Genomic DNA, 12,017 nt, shown 5'->3' on the forward strand with positions numbered 1-12,017 from the left:
CACCATGTTGACCAGGATGGTCTCGATTTCTTGACCGCGTGATCCACCCGCCTCGGCCTCCCAAAGTGCTGGGATTACAGGCTTGAGCCACCGCGGTCTCTCAGCTTTCTTGGAATTTGGGGTAGGTTTGCATAGAACTGCTACTGTGGAACAATGACGTTTATTATGCTGAGGTAGTTTCTTTCAGTTTCTACTTTATTGAGTGTTTTTATCATGAAGGGTTGTGGAATTTTGTCAAAAGCGTTTTCTGCATCAGTTGAGATGATCGTGTTTCTTTTCCCCCCAACATTCTGTATATGTGCTGATACATTGAGTAATTTTCATGTATTGAACCATCCTCACAGTCCGGGAATAAATGGTGCTTGGTGATGATCTATAATCCTTTTAATGTGCTACTGAATTCTGTTTGCTAGTATATTGTTGAGGATTTTTGCATCAGTATTCATCAGGGACATTGCCCTGTAGTTTTCTTTTTTTTTTTTTTTTTTTGAGACGGAGTTTCGCTCTTGTTACCCAGGCTGGAGTGCAATGGCGCGATCTCGGCTCACCGCAACCTCCGCCTCCCGGGTTCAGGCAATTCTCCTGCCTCAGCCTGCTGAGTAGCTGGGATTACAGGCACGCACCACCATGCCGAGCTAATTTTTTGTATTTTTAGTAGAGACGGGGTTTCACCATGTTGACCAGGATGGTCTCGATCTCTTGACCTCGTGATCCACCCGCCTCGGCCTCCCACAGTGCTGGGATTACAGGCTTGAGCCACCGCGCCCGGCCTGCCCTGTAGTTTTCTTGTAGTGTCTTTGGCTTTGGTATCAGGGTAATGCTGGCTTCCTAAAATGAGTTTGAAGGGTGCCCTCCTCTTCAGATTTCTGGAAGAGTTTGAGAATTTGTGTTGAAGCTCAGCTTTCTAAAGGATATGTTTCTTAAACCAATAAAGTATTCTCAGATTCTACTGATAGGATTTGGTTCTGTGTCCTCACCCAATCACACCTTGAATTGTAGTTTCCATCATCCTCATGTGTTGTGAGAGGGACCAAGCGGGAGGTAATTTAATCACAGGGGTGGTTATACTCATGCTGTTCTTGTGATAGTGAGTAAGTTCTCACTAGATCTGATGGTTTTATAAGGGGCTTTTCCCCTTTTTGTTTGACACTTCCCCTTTCTGCTGCCATGAAAAGAAGGACATGTTTGCTTCCCCTTCTGCTGTGATTGTAACTTTACCGAGGCCCCCCCACCCCCGCCGCTGTAGAAATGGGAGTTAATTAAATGTCTTTCCTTTATAAATTACCCAGTCTGGGGCAGTTCTTTATAGCAGCACGAGAACGGACTAATACACCATCCAACTGTAAAATGAACAGTGACAATGTGATTGATACATTAGAGTAATTAACAACTAGGACTTCAAGTGCTAAGGAGTACATGAGAACTATCTAACTCATAGATACCCCAAGGAGAAAGATAGTCCCTGCTAGTCCCAGAAATGAGGAAGATAGAGAATAGGTCACTTCAGGGAAGAACAGAGATAGAAAATGGCAGCCATTGCAGGAAATTAAATGACTGTAGAGGTGGTATCTAGTGTATGAATAGAAGGCACTCATTAGAGGCCTTGGTGACTCAAGGCACTGCCATTAAGGAAACATTTGAATCATTAACATACATTTAATAAATATTTTTTTTGGACAACCCCTTTCTAGATGCTACTAATGAAGCATCTACTGTAAAGACAGTGAGGTAAATAAAAGTTTTGGAAGTCACAGTCACTGTTCTTAAGGCATTAAATTGGCCACTAGCCAAACTATGATAGCAGCTTAATTAAATTCTAAAGTGCCAAGTTTGGAGGGAGTTTGGGGAAGGAATCAAGAGTGTGTTGTTGAAGACAAAATAAAACACAGAGACAACGCTGTAAATTAAACATTTTGTTTGGGAATAAAAAAAAATTGGAGCTTGGGGTATACATGCAGATCGGGGTGGTTTGCAGTATGTCTGAGGAACGTAGAAAAGGTTGGGGATTTTATTAGAAAGAACAATGTTACGTATTGCTTTGCAAGAACCTTCATTGGCACTAGAGAAGCCTCTGGGAACTGGCAAGCACCTACTCTGATAGTCACAGCAGGTTGTTTCAGCAGCTGCTAGGTAAAACCAGGCTATTCACCCCAAATGATTTTCTTCCTGGCCCCTCGACTCTTATTTAGTTGGGCATAACAGGAATGACCCAGTTCATATAATCACTTCACAATGTGAACTGGAATAACGTAGGAGAGTTGTAAGAGGAAGTAAAATCCCAGTGGAGGGCTGGGTTTGCATACAGTCGTCTTTTTCTGTGGCAGATATGTTCCATATTATGTTAATACAATAACTATTAATAAGATAGAACAAATATAACAATATTGTATAATAATAGTTTTATGACGTGGTCTCTCTTTCTCTCTCAAAATATCTTATTGTAGGTAGTATTTCCAGACTGTAGTTGACTGTGTGGGTAACTGAAACCTTGAAAAGGCAGACAAGAGAGAAATACTGTTTGTGAAGGGAATTCATGGGGTGGAGATGGGGGAGACAGAATTTGTGATTAGGCATGGAAAGGTGAGAATGACATTATACATACATTATAGTGAGAAGAATGGCCATTTTCTTAGTGATGTTGGGGAATAGCACAGTGTAGTAGAAAGAGCCCTGGATTTAAGGGTCTGAAAATTAAACACGGTCCTGGTTGATAGCAATGTAGAGAGGCAGGGTACTTTGCCTTTCTGATTCTTAGATTCCTTATCTGTAAAAGAGGCATAATTGCTATCCTTCCGACTATACCAGGTTGTTTTAAGGGCCAGGCAGTTATCTTATTTTAAATACTCCTCCAACGTTGGCCTCCCAAAGTGCTGGGATTACAGGCATGAGCTAATGCACCTGGCCTATAGACTGTTTTAAGGAAAGCATTAATTTTATTCTCGATTTCCTTCTATGTACCTCACCATCACTATAACAGTGCTGATTGCAATACCAGATACTCAGCATGTATTCACTCACAAATATTTAAATTAGGTAGGAGCATTTTATGTAGGAGTCCTTATCACTAGGTTGGTAACTTAAGCTGACTACACTGGTACTAAATAAGTGGTTCTCTTTTGTCGTTGGTGTGTTACTACTTAAAGGTTAAAAATGCTCTACTCAAAAAAAAAAAAAAAGCAAATTAGCCGCTTGTAATGTATACTTTTCCTGAAAGATACTTTTTGAATATTATACATCTAAAATGTCAAGGTTCATTGGTGGAAAACAACAAATCATGAAGCTACAAAAATTATGTGAGAATGAATTTCTGAGTGTAGTCTCTAACTTAAGCACACTTTTATAGTGCTGATTAAACTAGTATATGTAACTAGTCTATTGCAATATATATGCTATATATAATAGTCTGTTAAGCTAGTTTATTCTGCAATAGTCTTTCATAGTAGGTATATACCATAATTTATTTAACCATCCCCACTTGATGGTTGTTACCTTTTTTTTTTTTAATTCCTTCAAATAGTGCTTCAGGGAACATCCTTCTGTATCTTTGTAAATTTCTACATTATGACTTTACTATAAATTTTTGGAAGTGAAATTATAGAGTCAGAAGAGCATGTGCATTTTAAATTTGATTGATTCAATCAGTTCTCCTCCAGAGAGATTGTACCTTCAGCAAACAATATATGAGGATACCTTCTGCACCCTCACCAACACTGAATATCATCAGACTTTCTCATCTTTGGCAGTCTGGTAGATTAGGGGTGATGAACATTTTCTACAAAAGGCCAGGTAGGAAATATATTCAGCTTTCTGGGCCATAAGATCTCTGTTCCAGCTCCTCAACTCTGCCATTGTGCAAAAGCAGTTGTAGAGGATACATAAGTAAATGAGGGTGATTGTGTCCCAATAAAACTTCAGTTACAAAACCAGGTAGTGGGCTGGCTTTGGCCCATGGGCCATACTTTGCTGACTTGTTTGGTAGGTGAAAAATGTATTCATGCTTTAATTTGTGTTTCTTTTATTAGTGAAGGTGAGCATTTTCCTTTGTTTACAAAACTTGATTCAGCGCTGTCTTAAATGTTAGGGATATAGTGGTGACCAGACAGTGTCTCAGTACTCCAGAGTTGTTATTTGGATGGGGCAGTAGGAAAGACAGACCCTAAAGAGATAAGCAAATAAATAACCCTCTAGCTATGATAAGTTCTCTGAAGAAAAGAAACAGAGGTGAGAGTAGAAACTAGAGTTTAGGGTGGCAGCTATTTTAGTTAAGAAATGGCCAGAGGAAGAACTCTTAAGGGAGATGGCAGGTGGATTATATGAGAAGGAGCTAGCCGGGCAGATTAGCTATCTATTGCTTTGTGACAAATTATCCCCAAATTTAGTGGCTTAACACAGCAAGTATTTATAACACACAGTTTCTGAATGTCAGGAATTTGGGAGAGTCTTACCTAGGTGGTTCCAATTCAGGGTCTTTCATGAGGCTTAAGTCAGGATGCTGGCCAGGACTGCAGTCACCTGAAGGCTTGACTAAGCTGGAGGATCTGCTTTCGGGAAATTTTGCTCCCATGGCTATTGACTGGAGGCCTCAGTTCCTTACCATATGAACCTCTTCATAGGGCTGCTTGAATGTCCTCATGACATGGCAGCTGACTTTTTCCAGAGCAAGCAGTCCATGGGAGAGCAAGGAAGAAGCCTCAATGCCTTTTATGACCTAGTCATGGAATCACACACATCATTATATCTTCCTTATTCTGTTTACCAGAAGCAAGTCACTAAGTCTAGTCCTTACTCAAGGGGAGGGGATTTAGACTCCACCTTTTGAAGCTAATGCCAAATAACCTAGCCATATTTTAAACCACCACTGTCTTCCCCTCTGGTCACAAATTATTTATCTGTCGTCCATATGCAAATTAAGATCCTCCAAAATACCCCAGTATAGCATCATCTCAAAATCTAGAATCTCATCATTTAAATCAACCCTAGGTGTTGATGAAGCTCACTGGGTATAGTTCCTTGGGAGTAGTTCCTTAACTACAGCTCCCCTCAGAGACTTTTAAACTAAAAAGACAAATCATCTCTACTGCTATATTCAACATCTGGTGGTGGATAATATGAGGTGGTATTTTTGCCAATGTAATTCTTCAGAAAACTTTGTAGGTGTCCTGTGATTCTTACTGGGTTTTATTTCATTCAGTAATAAAAGCCACACCCAAAAATGTCTTAGCATGAACTTTGGCTGAGACTGAGTGACAACTTCCTTAAGCTTCTCAAAAGCCCTATTGTTTGAATCGTTTTTTTTGATGCACAATTTTGGATATTTGTGAGGTCTTAACTAAGGATTTTACATTTATACTCTTTATGTATTTTTTTGTTGTCCCTTTAGTCAGAAGCCTTTCCTCTTTTTGTTTTAACAGTTCTTCCTTTAGCTGTGTATCTCTTCTCTTACATTTTAGTATAAACAGCAAGAAGCCAGCAGGTACCTTCAACACTCTGGAAATCTCCTTAGTTTGATCACCCTCTTCATTAAGCACAATTTCTATCTTTGATGTAACTGTAGCTAACAGTGTCGCTCAACTTTTTATCAGTATATAATAAGATTTCTCTTGCTTCCAGTTTGTGCAAAATTTTACCCACTTTCCTTTAAGCCCTCACGTGCAGCAGACTCAAAGGCATTAACTTTCTATAAAACAGTTTCTTCAAGGCTCTTTTAGCCTTCACCTCACAGATCTGCCAGCTTCCATCTATTGCCTGATTCCAAAGGCTCTCTCCCATATTTTAGGTGTTTGGTACGACAGTACCCCACTTACAGGAACCAAGAGAAATATTAATTCTGTTTGTGTCACAAATTACCCCAAACCTTAGTGGTTTAAATGAATACACATTATCTCAGTTTCTGAGAGTCAAGAATCTGTGTAGTTTTAGTTCAGGGTTTGTCCTAGGTTGTGGTCCAGATATTGGCTAGTGCTGGTCATCTGGAGGCTTGACTGGGGATGAAGGGTGTGCTTCCAGACAGGCTACTCATAGGGCTATTCATAGGAGGCCTCAGTTTCTCACTGGCTCTTGGCAGGAGACCTTACTTTCCTACCACATGTGTTTCTCCATAGGGCTCCCTGAATTTCCTCACAACATAGCTGGCCTTCCCTAGAGTATGCATTCTTAATGGAGTGCTGTTGACCCCATTAGGTGACAATTGGTTCTTTAGAGGGATCTAAAGATCTAAAAACCTTAAGATTTTATAGTAACATATATCCTTCCAAAGGGTGATGGTACATAAACAGGTATATAGTATATTTGTGGCATTAAAATTTTATTGAGGGGCCTATTAGGAATAAAATATCTAGAAGGCTACTCAGGTGAGGAATAATGAAAACAAGGTTGAGAAACACTGGCTCAAAGGAAATGATCTAAGAAAGAGCAGGATTTGGAAGCCATAATGCCATTTATGACTTGGTCTTAGAAGTAACGCACTGCCACTTTTGCATCTTTCTTTTTGTTAGGACTCACTTGAAGGAGTATCAAAGAATTATGACATATCTTAAACCACCACTGCATGTAAAGAAGGATAAGGGCATTCCAAGTAGAGGAAACAGCAAGTGCAAAGGCTCTGAAGCAGGAAGATGACTCATGTGGGTAAAGCATGGTGAGGGAGAGTGCTATGTGATGAGACTGGGAAAGGTACTACATCATGTAGGATCTTGCAGGCCCTATAAAAACTTTTACATTTTAGGTGAAATGAGTATTTAAGTATTTAAGCAGAGTCACATGATATGGTTTACTTTTCAAAAAGATCACTTTGACAAGAGTGTGTGGAGAAATAGGTGGGACAAAAGTGAAAGCATGGGGACCAATTAGAAGGTTCCTCCAGGGGTCCAGGTGAGAGATCAGGCACACTTTGACTAGGGAGCTACGTAGCAAAGGAGACCAAAAGAGGCAGATATGTTGCACTTTCAAAAGTAGAACTACAGTAGCTGCTGACAGATTGGGAACAAGGAGGGGGTAATCAAAGATGACTTCTATGTTTGGCTTGGAGGATGTTGGTGCTAGTTATCGATGAGAAGACTGGGAGAACAGCAAATTTGGATAAATGAAGAGCTTCGATTTTAGCCATGGTAAGTTTGAGATGTCAAATAGAAGGGGAGAAATCAGTATTCAACAAAAATTGGAAAATCTTGCTATGTGACTAGTTTTCTTTGCATATTGAATCTTTTTAAAATTTTCCTGAGAGCTGTATATGCATGTCCTTTGCTACTTTTTACATTATTCACAGTGGGTGTCAGTACTGCTTTTGCCTCGGATTTGGCTTATGATACCAGAATATAGAAAAAGTTGTGGTCTGGAATATATGCATAAGGATAATTTTTTTAGTATGAATTTAAAGGCTTAGCACAAGTGTCTTTAAAATGTTTTTAATTGCAATAGTAATACATATTGCTGGTATCTAAAAAACACAGATTGGCAAATAACTGAACATGAAAATTATCTTTAGTATTACTGCTCAGAGAATACAAACACCTTGATATATATCGTTCTAGTCTTTTATTTCATATGTACTTGTGTACATACACACATATGCAAATACACATTAGATCTTAATGTGCACACTGTTTTGAGCTGTGACAGTTTTACAAAATGGTAAGAAATAACATTAATTTTCACTGCTTAATTGAGAATATATATCATATGGATTGGCTTTGAGTTACATGATAGGGTATCAAAAGTAAAGAATACATTCCAGGGCCAGTCACAGTGGCTGATGCCTGTAATCCCAACATTTTGGGAGGCCAAGGTGGATAGATCACTTGAGACCAGGAGTTTAAGACCAGCCTGGCAACGTGGTGAAACCCCATCTCTACAAAACATAGAAAAAAATTAGCTGGGCGTAGGGGCAGGTGCCTGTAGTCCTAGCTACTGGGGAGGCTGGTAGGAGAATTGCATGAGCCCTGGAAATTGGGGCTGCCCTGAACTGTGATCACGCCACTGCACTTAAGCCTGGGACAAAGTGAGACCCTGTCTCTTTCTCTCTCTCTTTTACACACACACACACACCCCTTGGTGTGGTGTTGTGGGCCTGTATTCCCAGCTACTTGGGAGGCTGAGGCTGGAGGATGGCTTGAGTCCAGGACATGGACACTGTAGTGTAAAGAACATGATTTTTTTTTTTTCATAGTCCAGAAAATCCCTTGCAGGTGTAATGGCTTGACCTTTGGTTTACTAATTAAATTTGTAGAAATATAGCCCAGATAACGTTGTCCATGCCAGTAGTATATTCTTTATTCTGCTTTTGTGAAAAAGATAGAAATGACCTCCCAGAGCATGCAGATATCAGGGCCTGTTTAAGAAAGTAAGTTGTAGATCTGCTGTGGAGTTGAGCACTGTTTATCTCTAGGCCAAAATACAACGGACACTCAGGGTTCTTGTGAGTCATTGGTTAAATTATATGTCTAATAAAATCTGTTTAAGACATTAGGAAAAACTCACTCTAGATTTTGGAAAGAGTGCCAGAGGGAAAAATTAATTAAGATTTAATATTTGGGCATTTTGATGATTAAATCCTTAGTATTCATGGAAATTCCCTTATTCTTGTGAAAGATTTATTTTATTTTTATTAACTTGATAATTGGCTGACATAACATCAAAGCACTTCACCCTTCTTTGGGAAACCAGGTCTTTGGTAGGAATATTTTTCAAAAGGAACATCCACCATCTAATGTTCATTTACCATGAGCATTGCCCTGACAGGCAAGAGACAACATCACATTTTCTTTTGTTGGGTAAGAGTCATTCAACGTGATTTTTATTGCCTGCCTAAGGACAGTGCTCAAAGTAGTGGCCCCATTATTCTGTTTGATTTCAGAATGTTACTTTTTCTTTTCCCTGACTAGTAAAATTCACCCTTCATTAATTCAATAAAAATTTATTTAAAAGCAAATAAAATTTAACCACTGTTTCTTCAGCACTATCCACGAGGCTGAGTGGTAGGAGTATGGAAATGAATAGGCTTGTTCCCGATTATTAGAGAGCTTTTGGTCTTTACACTTTCATGGGGGTGAAGGACAAGTAGATTTATCAATCATAAAGTGATTGGGGTATGTTTAGGTTTCCTCAGGAGCATGAAGGAGAAACATGTAATTCAGAATGGGGGACAGAAAAAGGCTGAACCTTGAAAGATGATTTGTTGTTAGCCAGAAGTATGAGGGGAGAGGGATGTCAGAGAGAGAAGGTGGGAAGTGTTACTAATGTTTTATTTCTGAAGGTGATAGTGAGTTCTTGGAAGTTCATTGTATTATTTGCATCACTGTATATCAGAAGACTTTAATAATAAGCATTTAATCATTAATTCTTAGAGGTGATTTCTGGGTATTGATAACAAAATATGAAAGTAAGAATTCTCAATTGTATAGAAACTGGAGGCAGGGGTACTATAAATGAGAAATTATAATAGATGAGTGAAAGTAAGTTTATATGTTATTTGCCTTTTAAGGATAAGTTTCAGTTGGGGGAAACATTTTTACTGTTTTGTAAATTAAGAGTTAAAAAAACTTATGTTTATATGCTTTCTATTTTTCCTTTTCAGATTCAAGATATAATCATTCTTTTAAAACGTTCTGCTTTTAGTCTTTTGCTATGTTGTATGCTGTTGTGTACAACTAGGCATTTAATACATTTTCCATTTTGATGAAAACATTTACATTCTGGCCCACTAACTTTTTTAGGCTCATGCTTTTTGGAGGGAAGGTTAGCTATCTCTTACAATTTCTAAATTATTTTGGAAGCTTTGTAGTCTTGCCTAGTTTTAGTTGTGGATTATCAGGATAAAAATTAGGAAAGAATACATGAAAAAAACTTAATTTTTTAAAGAGGAAATTTGATTTTACTGTTTTACGATAAATGCTTAAGAAAATAATCACATATATCTTTTTTTCCTCTTTTAGCCTTTCTAAGAAAAGTCTACAGCATCCTTTCTCTGCAAGTTCTCTTAACTACAGTGGCTTCAACAGTTTTTTTATACTTTGAGTCTATACGGACATTTGTACATGACAGGTAAGGTAATGAGATGACAATGAATCATTTTCAGACATTGCATATGATCAAAAAGGCATATTATAAACAAAATTGACTTTTTTCTATTAACTTTTGAGGTTAAAATTTTAAAAAGTTCATTAACTAACTCTTACAAGCCTGATTAGTTTTGTTTTTGATAAAGAAAAATATTCCACAACATGGTATTTACGTCTGAACTTTTTAGCTTCAGTAAACCCTCATCTCCTGGAATAGTATTAAGAATTTTTAGTGTACGCCATTTTTAAACATCTTAATTTTTAAAAACTTTATTAGACTATAGTCCCCGTGCTCAAAGCCTAAGACAGTGCTTGAAAAATAAATGTGCGTTCATTTTAGTTTTCGCTCATGACTAGGATAATTTCACCAAGAAGTTTTCAAAAGACCGCCACGTGATTCATTCCTGATTAAAGACTGACCTCCAACATAATTATTTCCATTGCTAAAAATAATACAGTTTTGCTATATTAAAGGAAAGGAGAACTAACGAATATTTTCATAGAAGAAGAGAATTTCTTTTCCCTTTCCCTCTACCAAAGTGGAGTCTCGAACTATTTAGTTTGCTGTTTGAGGTATAATTCGTTAATTTAAATTACAGCCATATGGCAAATACCCTAAAAATGTAGTTGTTGTTATTTAATTTCTTTATTGTCTAATATTAGTATACTAATTGCAAACATTATTCAAATATGATAGAAGTTTATACAGTAAAAAGGAAAAGTCTCCCCCATTCATTTTGGACTCTTTTCTTTGTCCTGAGGCTCCTTTCTACCTTGTACCCCTCAAATTTTCCAGATGTAAAATAATTTGATAGTTTGGTGTGTCTCATTCCAGATTTTTTCTCCTGTACTTTCATAAATTTATAAATTAGATAAATGTTATTAAATTGGATAATACTGCTCATGCTATTTTTTTTAACTTGAAACACTTAATATTATGTCTTTCAGTCCTGCCTTAATTTTGCTGTTTGCTCTTGGATCTCTGGGTTTGATTTTTGCATTGAATTTAAACAGACATAAATATCCCCTTAACCTGTACCTGCTTTTTGGATTTGTGAGTACTTTGACTTTCTCTATTCCTTTAACAATTATTCCTGAGTTTGAATATTCTTATTTAATTAAATGCATATATAATACATACATAACAATGGCAGAAAAATATTAATGAGTTTTTTTAGAGTACTTTAGGAAATTACTTGTAATTTGATAGTCTTTTAAAACTTTTAACAGTTTCTTAGTTTCAAAGGTTATTCTATTAATATTAGCAGGTAGTGGAAAAAATACTAATTGGAATCAGAGGACCTGGCTTTGCTGCTATCCGATTATGTGACACTTGGCAAGGCATTTAGCCTTTCTGTACCTAAGTTTTTTCATATGTAAAATGAGAATATTAAAATAGATAAATCCTTGTGAAACCTCTACCTCTAATATTCTGTGATTTTTTGGGGAAAAATTTGTGGCTTTAATTTCATAGAATTTAAATTCATTATGATTAACTCTTCTGTGTTATTATCTTACCCCTCTGGTCTTTTGAAGAACCATTTTGCTCAAATTATGTGCACTACTAACTTTTTTCAAAATTATACTTGGAGAACCCAACTTTAAGGTCATATGTGTTGAGATATTTGTGAAAATTAAAACCCAAACTACCACTTATGAAAATTCAGTCTTAGAATATGACTAGAATAACTGGATAAGGCTCCAGTTACATATTTGAAAAATTATTTTGCCTCTTCTCATATCCAGTATGACTATATTTTAACCTAAAAACTTACTTCAAAACATTCCAAACTAATATTAAGACTACTTGGCTGGGCTATAGTGGCTCATGCCTGTAATCCCAGCACTCTGGGAGGCTAAGGCTTGTGAATCACTGGAGTCCAGGAGTTTGAGACCAGCCTGGGCAACATAGTAAGATCCCATCTCTAAAAAAAAAAATACAAAAATTAGCTGGGTGTGATG

The 12,017-nt window shown here is 37.3% G+C and overlaps 1 protein-coding gene across 3 annotated transcripts in view; it reads left to right on the forward strand.

Moving 5' to 3' along the window:
* TMBIM4 (transmembrane BAX inhibitor motif containing 4) overlaps positions 1–12,017 on the forward strand; it is a 32,063-nt gene that overhangs the window by 6,513 nt on the left and 13,533 nt on the right. Inside the window, exons 2-4 of one of the 3 annotated variants that reach the window (XM_032288220.1) lie at positions 3,643–3,786; positions 9,930–10,038; positions 11,004–11,109. In XM_032288220.1, the coding sequence (XP_032144111.1) occupies positions 3,643–3,786; positions 9,930–10,038; positions 11,004–11,109 (359 nt within the window). Of the gene's footprint in view, positions 1–3,642; positions 3,787–5,911; positions 7,107–9,929; positions 10,039–11,003; positions 11,110–12,017 lie in introns of those variants that run through there. The other 2 variants (XM_032288209.1, XM_032288199.1) reach the window with 2 other exon arrangements.

This window comes from Sapajus apella, unplaced genomic scaffold (genome assembly GCF_009761245.1).
Source record: "Sapajus apella isolate SASKATOON/1434 unplaced genomic scaffold, GSC_monkey_1.0 scaffold2, whole genome shotgun sequence".
Classification (NCBI taxonomy): domain Eukaryota; kingdom Metazoa; phylum Chordata; class Mammalia; order Primates; family Cebidae; genus Sapajus; species Sapajus apella.